A 19866-nucleotide genomic window follows, 5' to 3' on the forward strand; every position below is an offset into this window, starting at 1 on the left:
TTTTGCACGTCAGAATCTCTGGGTTCTTAAATAAATACAATATTTTGTTTCACAACCAACATGGTTTTCGGAAAAAACACTCTACATCGCACTCGGTTTTTAGCCTCATCCAAAATGTTATTAACTCATTTGAAGATGGAAGTTATTGTGTAGCCGTCTTTTGCGATCTCTCCAAAGCGTTCGACAGTATATCTCACAATATTCTCATTGATAAGTTAGAAATGTATGGTTTTCGTTCTAGCTCGCTTAAATTACTAAAATCTTATTTAACAAACAGAACTCAAAGCGTATATTTGGACAATAGCACCGGTGGTAAAGTTATATCGAGGAAATTAAACGTGAAAATGGGTGTCCCACAAGGATCAATTTTTGGACCGCTCCTTTTTCTTCTTTACATTAACGACCTACCTAATTGCTCAAATCTTTGTGACTTTATTTTGTTCACTGATGACACTTGTCTAACCATCAAAGCTAGAACATACGATGACCTCGTAACGAAATTGAACAGTGTCATGGATTCCGTTTCGAAATGGTTCAATATAAATAATCTTCTTTTAAACAACGACAAAACCCAAATTATTTCTTTCTGTACAGCAACGCGCGTAGCGAATGAAATTTCCTCATTTACAATTTATAACTATTCATTTGACTCCTCTTCAGTATCTAAATTTCTTGGAGTTTATATCAATAAGAATCTTAACTGGTCTGAACACGTTTCCAACCATTTATGCTTCAAATTAACGCGTACATGCTTTATCCTGCGAACCCTTAAATCAAAAATTGGAATATCCAGTTTACTTTCTATTTATTACGCAAATTTCTATTCACACATTGCTTACGGTATCCAATTTTGGGGTTTCTCTAATGAACTAATTAAAGTTTTTAAACTTCAAAAGAGAGCAATTCGAATAATTTTTTCACTATCCTCCAAGACATCATGCCGTAATATCTTCAATGAACAAAAAATTTTAACAGTACCGAGTATATTTGTTCTAGTCACACTTAATTTCATAAAAAATAATCCAGACTTTTTTAATTTGTCTTCGATGTCAAATACCAAGCACAATACGAGACATAAAATAATTAAAGGTAGGACCTATAAACTACACAGTTCCTTTAATACTATCTGCGGTATGGGTATACAATTTATGAATAAACTGCCGTTAAGTGTTCGTACCCTTGATAACAAGAAATTTCATAAAGTACTAAGTAATGCGTTAAAGGATTTAACTTTTTATAGCCCTCCGGAGTTTCTAAATTTCGATTTTTCAAATTACTTTCCCGAAAATCTCAATTAATCATTAACGCGACTTTTCCCGCTCGAAGAAATTTCTCTATTACAGGCAGCAGCAAGATCGATGGATCGACGATGGCAAAAATCCCTCCGAATCTACGGGCCCAAACCAACTGATGTCACTTACCAGCCATGTCTATGTGTACTATGCTCGTGACAACATAATTCGTTCGTTAAACTAAATACTTCTAAATTACTATTATTATTATTATTATTTCTTTCTTTGTTTGTTTTTTTCTTTTTCTTTTTTTTTTTTTTGTTTTATATAACTGTTATTGTTATATTGTTAAAATTCTTAATAATTAGTTAATTAAACACTTACAATTTAAAAAACAAAAAAATTTGAGAAACATTTTTTTTTTTTTTTTTTCTTAATTATTATTTTCATAAGACTGTTATTGTTAAAATACTTAATAATTAGTTAACTAAAAACTTATAATTCAAAACACTTTAAAATTGTGAAACAAAATTTTAATTTTTTTATTTTGACTGTTATTGTTAAAATACTTAATAATTAGTTAACCAAAACTTATATTTAAAAACACTTAAAAATTGTGAAATAAAATATTTCCTTCATCAAAATACCTTAAAATTTGCAAAATAAAAAAAAAAAAAATTGTAAAAATATTTGACAATAACAATAAAAATGATAATGATAATATTAATAATAATAATAATTACAATAATATAAGATACTTAAATTTGTTAAAATATCATAAAATAACCTAAAATTTGTTAATATTGAAAAGTATGTATTGTAAAGCTTATTAAAATTACTTATTAAATTTTTAAAAACACTTGTAACAAACAAGCTAGTTATATTTAAAAAAAATATATATATATATATAATTAAGTAAATATAAATAGGTTTATAGTAAATAAATTAAGTAATAAAATAGCTAATAATTAGGTAAATTATATTAAACCTATAAAATATTGACTTAAGCCTTATTATAATATTAAATATTATACCGACGGCTTGTAAAATTAATAAATAAATAAATAAAATAAATATATATATATATATATATATATATATATATATATATATATTGTTCACGCCAAATTAGACGTGACAACGCTGCACTCATTTTTCTAAGAAATATTACATTTGCAACGACGCATAGGCAATTTGCATCTCAAGATTTAACTAAAAGGGTCCTGCTAGATACCTGAAGCCGGCACTAACAATATAGTCTTAACCCGGTCGCCAAGCTATCCACATTCAAATATTCCAATATTATATCAATACTAAAACTTTATTATACAAACAGTGTAAATTATATTCTATAAATAAATAAGTGTATATCTATTTGTTATCAATCAATATTTACATTTAAAACGGTTGATAGAGCCACTAATTCTATCTGGTCCTTGAGCTTATACTTCAACAAAAAAACATTGGTCCAAAACGAACCGGATTTGATCACCAGTGCGAAGAAAATAATTAAAATTTTAAATCTAAATCAAAAATTAAATGAAGTGAAAGTTCTAAACAAGACAGGAAGTTTTAACTTTGGCGCTACACCTACGAGCGAGCACAGCAAGCAGCGAGTATATCAGGTTAGTCAAGCATTCCTTCATATCAATCTTTCCTTATTTTAATATTTAGAGTTTTAATTCAATCTGTGTCAAAATGGAATCATTAAATAAACTCAAAATGAAACAGCGAGTTACTAAAACACGTTTAACAAAATACGAAAAAGTGTGCAGGCAAATGTCGGAACTACCTGCTTGCGACTTAAATATTGCAGACATAAAACGCCTCATCGATGATGTGAAGCCTTCGTTTGAAATCTTTGAAAATACCGTAATTAGTATAACAGCATTACTAGAAGACGAAAGTCAAATTAATAATTTAATAGAAATAGAGTTAGATGAATTTTTTGAAAAACATAATAATTGTTTATCAACTTTACTTAAACTTAGTCAGGCAGCATCAAGTAAGTCAGATACTAGTTCGAATAGTAATTCTAATGATACCACTATAACAAATAATTCGAGCAACATAAAACTACCTCAAATCAATTTACCTCAGTTTGACGGCTCTTACTTAAATTGGCTACAATTTTATGATTCGTTTTCTTCTTTAATTCATAATGATTGTAACATCGGTAATTCTCAAAAATTTTATTATTTAAAATCATGCGTAAAAGGAGAGGCGGCAAGCCTTATAGAGTCTCTACCGGCAACTGCCGATAATTATATAATTGCGTGGGATTTACTGAAAACGCGTTTCGAAAATAAGAAAATAATCGTAAATAATCACATTAAAAAATTATTCGATCACCCGCCCATGCATAATGAATCAGGTAGAGACCTTCGTAATCTAATAGACGCGTTTAATAAACATTTAAGATGCCTAAAAATGTTACAACAACCCGTCGATCAATGGGACGCGTTATTAAATTATCTTGTAATTTCTAAAATTGATAAGAAAACTCATCAAGAGTGGGAGATGTTAATAAATAAAGGCTCTGAACTAGTTACATTTTCCGAACTTAGCAATTTTTTAAATCAACGCTGCACAATATTAGAAGCAATTAATCCGACTGAAACAAGAATCGGAAACTCTAGTAAATTTAAAGATATAAAACCTAATTACACAAAACATACAAAGTCTTACGCTACATCCACTAATCACAAAAATATTTGCCCAATTTGCAAAGAGCCATTTCATTCACCGTTCAAATGTCAAGGTTTTCGGACACTATCTCCAGAAGATAGAGTAAGCAAAGTAAATCAATTAAAACTATGCACGAATTGCTTACGTTACAATCACAACAGCGATCAATGTACTTCTTTAAATCGTTGTGCCTTTTGTAATTCAAATCATCATAGTCTTCTGCATATAGACTCAAGCCAATTACCAGCTGTTAATAATGCACCACAAAATGTTTCGTGCCATACTGAAAATGATTCAAGTCAAATCATCTTATCAACCGCAGTAATTAACGTATTAGATAGCAATAATAGATATAGAGCATGTAGAGTATTATTAGATTCGGGATCACAATCCAATTTCATCACGGAGTTTGCTAATGAGCTCGGTTTACATAAACAATCAATAAATATGTCAGTCCGGGGAATAAATCAAAATTCAACGGAAATTAAGTCAAAAACAACAATTACTTTAAAATCGTGCATTAATAACTTTTCATTAGATCTATCCTGCTTTATCTTAAATAATATAACAAATAATTTGCCGACGGTATCATTCAATAAAAATATTTTAAATATACCAAATTATATAAAATTAGCGGATCCCACATTTAATAAAAGCAATAAAATCGATATTTTAATAGGTTCGGAAATATTTTGGAATATATTTTGTAAAGGATATATTCATCTAGTAAAAAAAGTAGACCTATTTTGCAAAATACACAGTTCGGATGGGTTATTGCTGGCAGCGTACTTTTCAACAATTCCAGTTCTTTTACGATATGTCATCATACGGCTAATTTAGAAACTCAAGTTCAAAAATTCTGGGAACTGGAAGCGTGCAGCGATATACAACATTTTACCGAATCAGAAAAACAGTGCGAACAACATTTTGTTGCCAATACAACGCGGGCAAACGACGGGAGATTTATAGTTAAAATTCCGTTTACAGACAATATAAAAAAAATAGGGAATAGTAAGCAAATCGCGTTTAAACGTTTTATTTCACTTGAAAACCGTTTACGAACAAACAAAAATCTATCTAACGAATACAAAAATTTCATGAATACTTATATAACACTAGGGCACATGAGCGAAGTCAACGAATCTTCCGAACCCGCGACGTGTTTCTATTTGCCTCACCACGGGGTGATAAAACCAGACAGTTTAACAACGAAATTGCGCGTAGTTTTTGATGCATCTTGCAAAACCGATGCAGGCCTGTCGTTGAATGAACTACAACTTGTTAGACTCACAATTCAAAACAATATTTTCTCTATTATACTAAGATTCAGAAGACATGCGTTTGTACTTACAGCTGATATAGAAAAAATGTACAGACAAGTTTTGGTTCACAAAAACGACAGAAAAATGCAAAGAATATTCTGGAGGGACAATCCTAGCAGCAAATTAAAAATTTATCAATTATATACAGTAACATACGGGACAGCATCTGCGCCGTTTTTAGCCATACGCTGTTTGGAGCAGTTAGCCAGAGAAAACATAACTAACTATACAAAGGAATGCGAAATTCTCAGAAATGATTTCTACGTTGACGATTTATTAACTGGAACTGATAACATATCCGAATTATTCACTATTAAAAATAACCTTTGTAATATTTTAAAACAAGCTAAATTCAATCTGTATAAATTTAATTCTAATTATTCAAAACTTTTAAATGCAGATAATCCAACTTTAAACATCGGCGAACAAACTATCAAAATTTTAGGTATATCTTGGAATTTGGTAACAGACAGTTTTGAATTTGACTACAAAAATATAAGAATAAATCAAATAGTTAGTAAAAGATCCATTTTATCGGCAACAGCGCAAATGTACGATCCTATGGGCTTTTTATCTCCAATTATCGTCATACCAAAACAAATAATTCAAAGCCTATGGCAATTAAACTTATCATGGGACGAGCCCATTCCTTCGGAACTAGAAAATAAATGGAACCAGTTTTGTTTCGAAATAAAATCTAATAAAAACTTGAAAATTGAAAGACATATATTTTGTAATAATCGTATAAACACAGAATTACATGGCTTTGCTGACGCATCAGAGCAAGCTTACGGCGCGTGTATATATGTACGGCCTATTAACAAATATTCTGAAATCAAAATCAAACTAATAGCGGCAAGATCTCGAGTAGCACCATTAAAAAATATTACACTCCCCCGTCTCGAGCTTTGTGCGGCACAACTGCTAGCAAATCTTGCGCAAATAACTAAACGTGCATTAAATATCGCGTTTGACAAAGAATTTTATTGGAGCGATTCCACAATTACTCTTTCGTGGATAAGATCTCCATCTTATAAATGGAAAACCTTCGTTGCCAATAGAGTTTCTGATATTCAAACAAAAACAGACGCAAATAACTGGCTACATGTCCGATCGGAGGACAATCCAGCGGACCTCATATCACGCGAGTGCTATACACATGATTTATTGAATTCATCTTTGTGGTGGGCAGGCCCATCTTGGCTACAAAATCTAACTGAAGCACAGCGACGTGCAACTGACAATATTTCAATTCCTGAAACTGATGTCGAAAGTCGAATCACAAGTTTGACTTGTACAAAAATTAACAATAACGAACATTTTTTCTTATACTCTTCCCTTATTAAACTCGTGCGCTTTTTGTTATCGATTTTTACAAAATTTAAAACTAAAGAAAAAGAAAAAGAACTACTGTATGGCCCACTCACGGTCGATGAATTCAATAATTCACTAAACAAGTTAATAAAAATATCACAATATGAAATATTCAAACAAGACATAGATACAGTCGCGCGTGGGGAAGCATTACACAAATCGTCGAAATTAAAATCATTAACACCGTTTTTAGACAAAAATGGAATATTGCGCGTCGGCGGTAGGATAAAGAATTCAAATTTACCGTATGATAAATGCCATCCGATAATACTACCAAAAAATCATCAATTGACTATTCTAATAACTAGGCATGAGCATTTAAAACTATATCATTGCGGAGCACAGATGTTATTAAATGCGTTGCGTAATACTTATTGGCCTATCGGAGGCAGAAACCTGACAAGATCGATCGTGAAAAAATGCGTAACATGTTTTAAGGTAGAACCCACATTCATTAATCCAGTAATGGGCAATTTGCCTAAATATCGCGTTACACCGCAGTCATCTTTCTTTATATGCGGAGTAGACTACGGAGGTCCTATCTTATTAAGAGATCGTCAAACAAGAGGATCCAAAAAAATTAAGGCTTACATATGTTTGTTCGTGTGCCTTGTTACAAAAGCAATACATATCGAATTAGTATCTGATTTAACTACGAATAGTTTTTTAGCCACTTTTAAACGATTTATGGCGCGACGCGGAAAACCTCGCGAAATCTATTCCGATAATGGAACGAATTTTATAGGCGCAGCATCAGGATTAAAGGAGCTTTATAAATTTTTGCAAACAAAATCAAATCAAAATAAGATTGTTAATGATATGACCAACGAAGGCGTGTCATGGAAGCACATTCCACCAAACTCTCCTCATTTTGGAGGAATTTGGGAGGCGGGCATAAAGTCGTGCAAGGCTCATTTAAAGCGAGTATTGGGTAATGCTATTTTAACTTTTGAAGATTTTTATACGGTTTTGACACAGATCGAAGCTATATTAAACTCGAGACCAATCTCTCCCTTAAGCTCCGACCCCAATGACTATGATCCTTTAACTCCTGGTCACTTTCCTATTGGAAAATCCTTAACATCTTCTCCCGATCCATCAGTGCTTGAAACCCTTGATAACAGGCTTTCTCGGTATCAACGACTACAGAAACTTGTGCAACATTTTTGGCAGCGTTGGCACAAAGAATACGTATCGGAGCTGCAGGCAAGAACAAAATGGCAAGTTCAACCATTGCAACAGGCTGAGGTAGGCGATATGGTAGTGGTCAGAGAAGACAATTTACCTCCACTACACTGGCGATTGGGGCGTATTCTTGACACACATCCAGGAGATGATGGACTTGTGCGTGTTGTGACAATCAAGACACAAAATGGTGTACTCAAACGTGCAATTAATCGAATTTGTGTGTTACCAAAACAATAGACAATATAAATCAAACCAAAAGACTGTTATTAACTCAAAGTGTTAAACTATAATTCTAATTTTGAAATCATATACCCTATATTATTTCAAGGGGGGGAGAATGTTCACGCCAAATTAGACGTGACAACGCTGCACTCATTTTTCTAAAAATAAGAAATATTACATTTGCAACGACGCATAGGCAATTTGCATCTCAAGATTTAACTAAAAGGGTCCTGCTAGATACCTGAAGCCGGCACTAACAATATAGTCTTAACCCGGTCGCCAAGCTATCCATATTCAAATATTCCAATATTATATCAATACTAAAACCTTATTATACAAACAGTGTAAATTATATTCTATAAATAAATAAGTGTAAATCTATTTGTTATCAATCAATATTTACATTTAAAACGGTTGATAGAGCCACTAATTATATCTGGTCCTTGAGCTTGTACTTCAACAAAAAAACATATATATATATATATTAGGGTGGTCCTTAAAATGGTCATTTCCGAATTTCCTTGCTCCCAGGGGCTTAAATGGTTCCAAATTGATAAAAAACAATTCTCTGAAAGTTTTAGCTCTTAATATTAACGTTTAGATAGAGCGCAATTCAATCAAAGTTTTGTATGGAAATAGCATGGAAAAATTTTCAAAAATTTTTAAATGTTTTTTAGATGTAATTTAGCGAACAAATGAATGAATAAAACTCATTTATTTGTCGCTAAGTTAAACCTAAAACATTTTTTTTTAACTTTCAAAATTTTTTCCATGCTCTTTCCATACAAACTTCGATTGAATTGCGCTCTATCTAAACATTAATATTAAGAGCTAAAACTTTCAGAGAATTGTTTTTTATCAATTTGGAACCATTTGAGCCCCTGGGAGCAAGGATATTCGAAAATGACCATTTTAAGGACCACCCTAATATATATATATATATATATATATATCTATATATATATATATATATATATATATATATATATATATAAGGATGGCTGATATATAATGCAACAAAGTAAAGCGCTATATTGTTTTCATTTTTATTCTAAATTTTATTGTTTAAAAACAAAAATGTCGGAAATAGTATCAAATTTTTGAATCAGTTTAGATTTGTCCTAATTGGTCACCTTTGGCACGAATTATGGCTTTCAAACGACCAAAAACCCATAGCACGTTGCACGAAAGTGGCTCTGGGGAATTTTGGCTCTTTCCTGTCTAACTTTTTTTCTGTGCAGCTATGAACTCTTGCACTTTTTGGAACTGCAATGGCTTTAGTCTAAGCTCATTTTTCAATATGTGTTGCATCCGTACTCGCGATATGTTAAGCTCACGAGCCATATCTTTACCACTGCGACACGAATTTCGATAAATTTTTGTCTTCACTTTTTGGATCATTTCTGGTGCTTCTGGTGTTTTTTTTTGTCTACTTTTTGGACGCGGTGCAACACTGAGAGTATCACGGTTACGAAATATGGTACGGGAAACAAAATATTTGTTGGCATTTAAATGCTGGAGGGCTCTAACGATAGCCACTTGTGGTTTTCCATCCAAATATAAAGCAATCACACTATCACGCTTGACTTCCATCAGGAATAATTTTTTTTCTGAATGCAATAGATCAAAATGCTTTTGTACGCTTGTAAACAACTAAATGAACAATCACTGAAATAAATTTGTCAATTGTCTGATGAGCGGTTTAGAAATGATAGCAGTCTGAATTTAGTTGCAATACATATCAGCCACCCTGTATATATATTATAAAGATTGTGTTGATTTGGACAGTAGCACCAAGTAGAAAAAACTAAAGCGATTATAAAATCCGCTTTATTAATCGACACGATTCGGCTTACATCGAGACATTTTGGAACATCTAAACATTTTATTATAATTGAATTTAAAAGAGGAAATACCAGTGGTGCATGGCATTGTGCCTTAAGGCAAATTGCTGGATCTTCCCTTACCGTAATTAATATTCAAGGAATGAAAGTAATCAATAACTGTTTTAAATAATTTCGAATATATTTTTTATTATGAGTACATACTGTGCTTATAGTGCTTATTAAATGGGGCGACGAGCGTACTTGCTCAATTCTCTTTTATGTTTGAATTTTTTGATAATTTTGAAATTTCTTTCTTGAAAATTTTCAAAACACGATTTTTTTTGTAAAAGCATTTTTTGCAAACAGTCGACACAAGCAAAAGGTTTTTTAAATAAATCTAATCGCATAATCCGTTCTCTCAAAAACTGCTTGACCATTTTTACATCCTTTGCGCTCCATATCTCCGAAACGACTCCATATCTTCGAAACGGCTCCATACCTTTGAAACGTGCCTTTTGCTAAAACGCCTATCTATCGACTACAAGCCGAATGTTTTTTCAATCATACAAATAGGTTATTCCATACTGTCGAAAGAACATTTGTTTCTGTTATTCCAACTGTCGAGAACATTTGTTTGAACCATATAAATGAACTTCAAAACTAGCTGATCATTTTTGACCGCCAAATGGAATTTTTTTTACTTTTTTCGTTAGATCTCCGAAACCGCTAGACCTGCCCTTATGAAAATTTGATCAATTCTTCATCTTGTAAATACAAGTAAAATGTTTTTTGAATTATTAAAATCTGACGCTCTGTTCTCTTAAAAACTGAGGTACCGTTTTTGACACTTTTTGCCCCATATCTTCGGAACGGCTAGACCTACCTCCGCCAAAAACTAATCAGCACGTCTCCTTATCAATACTAATCGAATGTTTTAAATTATTCAAATTGCTTCATCCATGTTTCCGAAATCCTCGACGAAAATTTGTATCCGCACACACATACATACACGCGCACACATAAACACACACACACATACATCCATTTTTTTATAAGGTATGCCAAAAAATTCGGAAACCTCTGAAACGTGAAGATATATAAAAATTTTCATTTTCGATTTTTTTGCGATTACTATAACTTGCCCTACGGGAAGTTAATTAATAGTCTTGGTACGGACACAAAACGTGTACACAATATTAAAATTTCTAAAAAATATCTGATAATTTGATGTGCATATGTGAAATGAATATTTTTGACCGCCAAATGGTATTTTTTTTAACTTACATTTATTGAGAGTTCATAATCGCTGGACCTGTCTTTTCATAAATTTAAACAGTTTTTTGTTCAGCCAATACAAATAAATGTTTTTGAATTATTCAAATCAAACGCTTTGTTCTCTCAAAAACTGATTTACGATTTTTGGCTCTATTTGCCCCGTATCTACAAAACGGCTAGACCTGCCTTTGCCTAAAACTAACCAGCACGCCTCCTCATCAATACGAATCCAATGTTTTTTGAATTATTCAAATCGGTTGATCCGTGTTTCCGAAATCGTCGTCAACACACACACACACATACATCAATTTTTTTTAAGGTATGCCAAAATTTTCAGGAACCTTTCAAACGTAAAGATATATAAACATTTTCATTTTCGATTTTTTTGCGATTAGAATAAGTTATATAATAGTAACTTACCCAACGGATAGTTGATAATGCATTGTAATATGTAGGTGAGCTGCACCCATGCACCACCGTAAATCTCGCGCAAATCTTTGTTCAGTACACTATTCGTCAATTATTTATAATTAATTTTTATTTTCAGATATAATGTGGTGACCAAAGCAATGATATACTACGTGGTTCCGCTGGCGGTGATCGCGGTTTTATATATATTAATGGCTCGCCGACTGCAGCAGGCAGCAAGGCAGATGCCCGGTGAGCTGGCCGGACCTCAGAGCAGGGCACAGGCCAGAGCTAGGAGGCATGTTGCCCGTATGGTGCTCGTGTTTGTATTGGGTAAGAACAAATGTTAAATTAATGTGGAATTGCAATAAGTACGAAACATTTCTTCATTGCGAATTTTGAGAAGGCAAGTCTAATGTTTCCGGAGATCCGATAAAAAAGTATATTAGAACTTTAGTCAAAATTACAATAAAAATCAGAATTATTTTCTATAACAAGAAAGAATTGAAACAATGTTTTTTCCAAAAGCAATTATTTTGTTATAACAAGCAGACAGTTCTTTGAATCATTCAAATCGGATGCTTAGTTCTCTCGAAAACTGCCATTTTTTAAACAATTAGCTCTGTATCTCCAAAACTACTGGACCTGCCTTTGTCAAAAATCTAATAACTCCTTCTCCCCGTCATTACGAATTGAATATTTTTTGGATCATTCAAATCGGATGCCCCGATCTCTCAAAAACTTTATTTTTATTTTCTGCACTCTTTGCTCCATACCTCCGAAACGGGTAGACTTGCCTTTGCCAAAAACTAATCAGCATATCTCCCAATCAATAGAAATCGAACGTTTTTCGAACCATTCAAATCGGTTGATCCGTGCGCCCAAAACCGTAAACAAAAAATTGTATCCATACATACATACATACACACACACATCCATTTTTCTGATGTATGTCAAAATGATCAGAAACCTTCAAAACGTCGAGAAATGTCAAAAAGTTAAAAAAAAATGCAATTTAGCAGTCAAATATCATTAAACATATGCGCATCAAATTATTATATATTTAATTGATGAGAACAAATTTTGTTTATATTTTCATGGGTTCCGACCCAATGTTCATCCGTTCGACAGCAACGCCGCGCTTACGCGGTTCAATATTTTGTCTCTACGCTATAATGCAGCGCGATTGCTTTGGAAAAAGTTCAAAATTATCAAAAAAAAATCAGAAAATAACAAAAAATATTTTTTCAAAAAAGTCATTTATATCAAAAATTTAAAAAATTTGATTTATTCAAGGTTTTTTCCAAAGTTTTGAAAAAATGATAATTTTCTAATTATGTAAAGATTCTTTTTGATAACTTTTACAACAAGCAAACATTTCGAATTATTGAGTGAAAGGTTTGAAGTTTCTTGAATAATTTATGATTCCGTACTTATATGCGACAGTTTATGCTTGCATAAACAGTGTAATATATTTCCGTATATTAGTTATACAAATACAATCCTTTGTCATTAAAATCATTATCAAAGCAAACAATTTTTATTATTGGCACACAAGCATTTTGTGTAAGATATGGCAAGTCACAAAGGTTCAAATTTAATTTTAGTAATTACACTTTGAAAACCAAACCAACTACATCACAACAAATACCACATAAGTACCGAACTGTGTTCAGTAAAATTACTAGCTAATTTATCATTGTAAATACGTTTGCTATTTTTCTATATTTTGTTATTTTTAACTTCCCGTAGGGCAAGTTATAGTAATCGCAAAAAAATTGAAAATAATTTTTTTTATATATCTTTACGTTTCAAAACCTTCTGAATATTTTGGCATACCTTAGAAAAAATGGATGTATGTGTGTGTATGTGTATGTGTGTGTGTGCGTGTATGTATGTGTGTGCGGATACAAATTTTCGTCGACGATTTCAATGTAGACTAATGTTCAAATTATCACTTATTAACTTTACTCCCAGACAACTTGTAAATTATTTAAGTTATTTCTGATCAAAAAAGTGGCACAACCGCACCCAGTCTCCTCTATTTAGTAAGAGCACAAAAAATAATTTTAATACAAATAAATGTTTATAACTGAACCTCTTTCTCTATAACTATATTGTTTTAGTATGATTATTGAGACCAGGTACTCTTTCACCATACCAAGTATCACTAAAGTCATCTAAAATTTCTTTAACAATCAATTACAAAAAACGGCATGACTAAAATCAGCACGATTTTCAAATAATATATTTCGAATAGTGTTTGTGTTAGATTTTCTGCTAATTTTTAAGAAGCGGCTCAGCCGGCCGTGGCACAGATTAGAAAAACGCTAACTCATGAAATGTTTTTGAGAAAACGTCGGCGAAAGGTCAAAAATTGGCTAACATCCACACACAGCCATATGTAATACACACACATACTTTTTCCAAATTTGGTTCCATTCGATTTAGAATGACATGCAACGTCGATTAACTAATCATATTTTGTCTCGATGACGATATTTGCATTCTTTCAAAGCATGAAAATCACACAACTGCTTCAGAGCAACTTCAACGTCACTTAACATCATTAGAAAAATGGTACAAACTGTGGAGGCTAGAGATCAATGGCCAGAAATCATCCCACATCACGTTTACACTCAAACACGGGACATGTCCACCTGTAACTGTGAATGAAATAGAAGTCCCTCAGGTCGAACACGTAAAGTATCTGGGCATGCATCTGGACCGCAAACTGAATTGGAAAATTCACATGAAAAAGAAAAGGCAACAGCTTGAGAAAAAGTGACGTGAACTATATTGGTTGATGGGCAGGAGATCCCTTCTTTCTGTACACAACAAACTACTGGTATACAAAGTTGTACTTAAACCGATTTGGACATATGGCATAGCTCTTTGGGGCACCACCTCTAAAAGTAATGCTAACATCATTCAAAGGTTTCAGAACAAAGTTCTTAGGATCGCTTTAGGCGCCCCAAAATATACTCCCACCTGGCTGATCCATGATGACACACATATGCGCACTGTAGCCGAGGAAGTTAAAAGATTCGCTGTTAACCACAAAGACAGACTGGAAGAACACCCAAATGAGTTGGCCAACGCACTGCTATCCACAAACACAACACGAAGACTCAAAAGAAAAATATTTAGTGATTTAATTAGCTTGTAATTACTCGTGTCACATTATATTACTTCTTATAAAGAAAAAATGCAACTGTGTATTTTTCACTATTTATATATCGATGTCATTTTTACATATAATTGCCAAAAGATTTACTTAATGTCTATGTAGGACAGTTGTAAATATATTGTTGAATAAAAAAAAAATATTTTGTCTCGATAACATAAGCTTCTTCTTCGGGAAGTTTAAAAGTGTATCGACTTTTACTACAATCTTAAATATTGTTTTGGTAGATATTTTTTCAATTTATTGTAATTGGACTCATTGATTCAATTTTAATTCAAAAAACATATTTTTGTCTATATATATATATATATATATATATATATATATATATATATTTTCGCGTTCTATGCTGAAGCGGCGTACTTCATAATTGGTCGCATTAATATCAAGTAAAATGTCCGCTTGTTGTTTACGTTCAGCCGGCTGTTATGGTTCAAGAGAAGTCTCAGCATATTTACTAGACCGAACGTCTGTCCAATTTTGAAGTTTGTATGTCTGGTGAAGCTGAGTCTTAAGTCCAAGATCGCTCCAAGGTATTCGACATTCTTGGACCATTCAATTTTGTGAATCATTATTTTTATTTTGTCCAAGTCGGTCAATGTAGAGGACTTTTCATGTAAACAAAATAGCCAAAGTCTTCGTTGGGTTCATTTTAATTTTACATTTGTTCGTATAGTCTGGCAATGGGTCTATGTGTCTCTGTGTTTTTGTGGTCAGTAGACTGGGTGATTTGGATGAAATTGTAGACTGTAAGCGTTAAATTTTATCACGGAAGTACGGATAAAATTGTCGTTCAGCTAAATACCGATTATTTCTATAATTGATGTTTTACGATGCAAAATTTTATTCTATAATATAACAATTCTAATACATAGAACAAAACAGCTTTATTTAGTTCATTTTCCTGCTTTTTCTTTAAATCCTATTTAAATTCAGACGTTCTTTAATATACCGTAATACATATATATATATATATATATATATATATATATATATATATATACGAGGTCTGTTCAAAAAGTACCCGGAATTTAAATATTTTCAAAAAAATATTTATTTATTCGTCTACATTAATGTGGTCCCCTTCAAAGTAGTCCCCCCCAGATATAATACACTTATGCCAGCGTTTTTTCCAATTTTCGAAGCACCCTTGATATTCACTTTTTGATATGTCCTTGAGCACTCTCAGCGATTTTCTTCAATCGAGGAAAACCGCCGTCCTTTCATGGGTCTCTTCAACTTTGGGAATAGGAAAAAGTCACACGGAGCCATATCTGGTGAATTTTTGCACTTTGCAACACTTTATTTCATTTTTTACGCAAAATTTAATACAAATTCTTTGACTTTTCAATTCTTCCATTGTAAAAATCGCCGAGCTCAGAAAAACACGTCGAACCTTAGCGACTACCACAGACAAAGTAAACAGTGAATATAGCTGAAAATTTCATCATACTTTAGGGGCATGTATACCAACACAATAAAAAAAAATTTTTGACAATCAGACACTCCAGACCCGCGAAATTTAATTATTAGTAATTCCGGGTACTTTTTGAACACACCTCGTATATATATATATATATATATATATATATATATATAGGTAAATATAAATATACCTATATATATATATATATTTATATATATATATATATATATATATAAAAGCAGCATTGAAACATGTAGAAGAGTGCGGCTGCATATCACCGATATTATTCAACCAGTAAAGGTTGTGTAAGAAAAGCGGCTCGTCAATAAGACACTTAAACACCATGGTGATTTCTCGATTGGAGGAAAAAGAATATCGAAGTGGGTGGGGGTTACGGTAACGAGATCAAATTGAAAGTGATGAAAATATCAAAACGGAATGAGTCCTCGCTTCAGATCCTTAGAAAGCATCTTGACCAGAGACGAATGTTACACGAGGGAGATCAAAACAAGGATCATAAGCAGCAAAGCGATATGCGAAGAAGAAAACGCTACTGACGAGTAGACTTATTCTCAATTCACGATAGGTCTTGGGAAGAATAAGCAAAGAGAGAACTCTACTCGAGATCTCAATCCTGAAAAGAAAAAAAACTGAATCAGATCCATTTTGCAAAATAAGGGTTTTCTACATGACTTTGTGGAAGCTAAAATAGAAGGACTCCTCTCAGAAGAAAAATTCAGATAGTTGATGACTTACGCAGAAAGGGTAAACACAGGAAACTGAAAGCCAAAACACAAGACCAGGAAGCATGAAAGCAGAATATTATAAAAAAAAAATTATAAAAGTGAATAAAAAGTGATTAACGGTAATCAAATTGTAATGAGACAATAGAGGAAGATAGAATCATTGTTTTGTGGTGCGCTCATACTATGGACTTGCGTTCGGGCAGACTAATATTTATGGACAAAAAGAGCCAAAATGGTAACTCAGATTTTAAAAGAACGGAGCATCTGATTTTAGTAATTTAAAAACATTTTACTTGTATTGACATAGTGAAGAAATAGTTAAATTAGTTAGAAAAAGTTATAAAAAAGCCATTTGGGGGTCAGAAATAATCATTAGACTTATGCACATCAAATTATAAGATATTTTATAAAGGTTTTATTAATAAGTACAAATTTTGTTTACATTTCTGTAGGTTGTGTAGGGTAGGGCGGGGCTAGTTGAGCAAATTTTTACTTAAACGGATGTAGCTCCTCAATGAAAAGTCTCAATAAATTGCTATACGGCTTAATGAATTTGTTGTTTATCGCTTAACAAAAGTGTTAATACTACTTTTTGGTAATAAGTAAAATTCAAAAGCTACAGCTGTTTAAATGCAAAAAGTCAAGCATGCTCAATGTACCCCATAGGTGGGGCAAGTTGAGCACTAAGAAAGTATAATGAAATCATAGGTTCAATGTCTATTAGTGATGAAATAAAATAAGTTTTTAATAACCAGTTCTATATTTATAGTCTTTATTGACAGAGAAAACAAAACTTATAGTGATTTGCTTTGAATAATTAACGAAAAGTAGTATCAACAAAACAATATTGTATCTTAGGTATTATTTTACCATTATATTCAGTATTTTTTGTTTAAAATCATTATTTCTTCATATTATTACTCGTAGACTTAGCTTAAATCTTAAAAATAATAATTTCTGGAAGTTAATGGTAATTAACTTAGTGACAGAACAAGTTTAGCAACTATGCTCAACTAACCCCAACTCGGAATTTCAAAATAAAAGTGAGTTTATAAAAAATCCGTGAGAATTATACCCAGAATATCTATGCATATTAAAAGTAGTATAACTATATGGAAGAATAACATTTACCTGATTAAAAATAAATAACATTTGACTAAACTAGACGAAAACTCGTGATGAATTACTTTTTTACTTTTTGGTCTCAAAATAAACAAAACGGCCGTGAGCCTCACTCATTTGTTCAGGGGCCACTAGCGATCGCGGCATGTTTATTTCTTCCAAATCTTTATCTTTCTGCCATATAATGCCTAAAAGGACGGTAAATAGTTTTCGAGATATTTCGATTGCTCAACTTGCCCCTATGCTCAACTAGCCCCGCTCTACCCTACCAATGTTCATTCGTTAGACTGCGACGCGGCGCTTACGCACTTTCATATTTCTTCTCTAAATTAGCGATGCAGCACGATTGCTCTGAAAAAAAAATTCAAAATATGAAAAATATTGAAAAAAGTTAATTTTTTTTTAAATTTAAAAATTCTCAAAAATATCATGTTTAAAAAAATAAAAACTTAAAAAAAAATAATTTTTGGTACGGGAAGTTCCAGCAATTTGTCTTACTAACACCATTACAAATTACACTAGTTATATATATATATATATATATATATATATATATATATATATATGACTAAGACAATTGTGGTATATTAGCTTCCGATAGTTTGATATTTTCAAATATTGCTGGCTTCTGGTTTCAAATTATTAATTTGGGTAATCGTTTTGTTTACTTTGTATGTTAAAGCTCATACATCGAAAACTCGTTTATAGCCCTCTTTACGTAAATGGGTATATGTACCCTCAGGTTTTCGGGCAAATATTAGTGTTATGATTTACATATTGTTATCAACTTCATCAAGTACGAAACATGTTATGTCAATACCGCCATTTTATATATATATATATATATATATATATATATATATATATATATATATATATATATATATAGGGTAGAGCGGGACACAAAGTTTCAATTTGACTTTGAGCAATTATATTGTGAAAGCTGAAACAATAATATCATAACAAACAACACATATCAAACAAACAACTATCTGACTATATTTAATATAAATCTATGATAAATCCAGAACTATAGATTTTTTTTGCTGTTTTTCAAAAATTTGGTCTTTTTACCCTATAGGCGGGGCAACTGGGATGGCCAATCCAATTTTTTATTTGAATTTCAACCAAACAGATTCAAATTTTTATTTCAATTTTCAAGTTTTTGCAAAATAATAGCTACATTCTTCAAGGAATGTAAAATATAAGTCTTTTATGGGTGCATTTTTTACAGAGATAACACTGTAACTAAACTTGATCTATATTTCATCAGAAATATTTATCAGCAGAGTTGGAATAACTATTTATTTAATTTTTCTCTTGTAAAGTTATTTATTAACTTCCCGTAGGGCAAGTTACAGTAATCGCAAAAAAATCGAAAATGAAAAGTTTTATATATCTTTACGTTTGAGAGGTTTCTGAACATTTTGGCATACCTTAAAAAAATGGATGTATGTGTGTGTGTGCGTATGTATGTGCGGATACAAATTTTTGTCGACGATTTCGGGAACACGGATGAAGCGATTTGAATAATTCGAAAAACATTCGATTCGTATTGATAAGGAGACGTGCTGATCAGTTTTTGGCAAAGGCAGGTCAAGCCGTTCCGAATATATGGGGCAAAAAGTGCCAAAAACGGTAACTCAGTTTTTAAGAGAACGGAACGTCCGATTTGAATAATTCAAAAAACATTTTATTTGTATTGACTAAATGACTGTTTAAAATTTTAGAAAGGCAAGTGCAACGACTTCGGAGATATGGAGCCATAAAGTAATAAAATGAGCCATTTGGCGGTCAAAAATGAACATTAGATATATGCACATTAGAGTATCAGATATTTTATATAAATT

The 19866-nt window shown here is 32.0% G+C and overlaps 1 protein-coding gene across 1 annotated transcript in view; it reads left to right on the plus strand.

Moving 5' to 3' along the window:
- Window positions 1-19866, plus strand: part of LOC113375847 (neuropeptide CCHamide-2 receptor-like) — a 118654-nt gene that overhangs the window by 70804 nt on the left and 27984 nt on the right. The window contains exon 4 of the mRNA XM_026615797.1: window positions 11675-11868. Coding sequence (XP_026471582.1) covers window positions 11675-11868 — 194 coding nt within the window. The remainder of the gene's footprint in view (window positions 1-11674; window positions 11869-19866) is intronic.

The sequence above is a fragment of the Ctenocephalides felis genome, unplaced genomic scaffold, assembly GCF_003426905.1.
Source record: "Ctenocephalides felis isolate EL2017-DRISC unplaced genomic scaffold, ASM342690v1 CF-g0.4_SCAFFOLD_01886, whole genome shotgun sequence".
Lineage (NCBI taxonomy): Eukaryota > Metazoa > Arthropoda > Insecta > Siphonaptera > Pulicidae > Ctenocephalides > Ctenocephalides felis.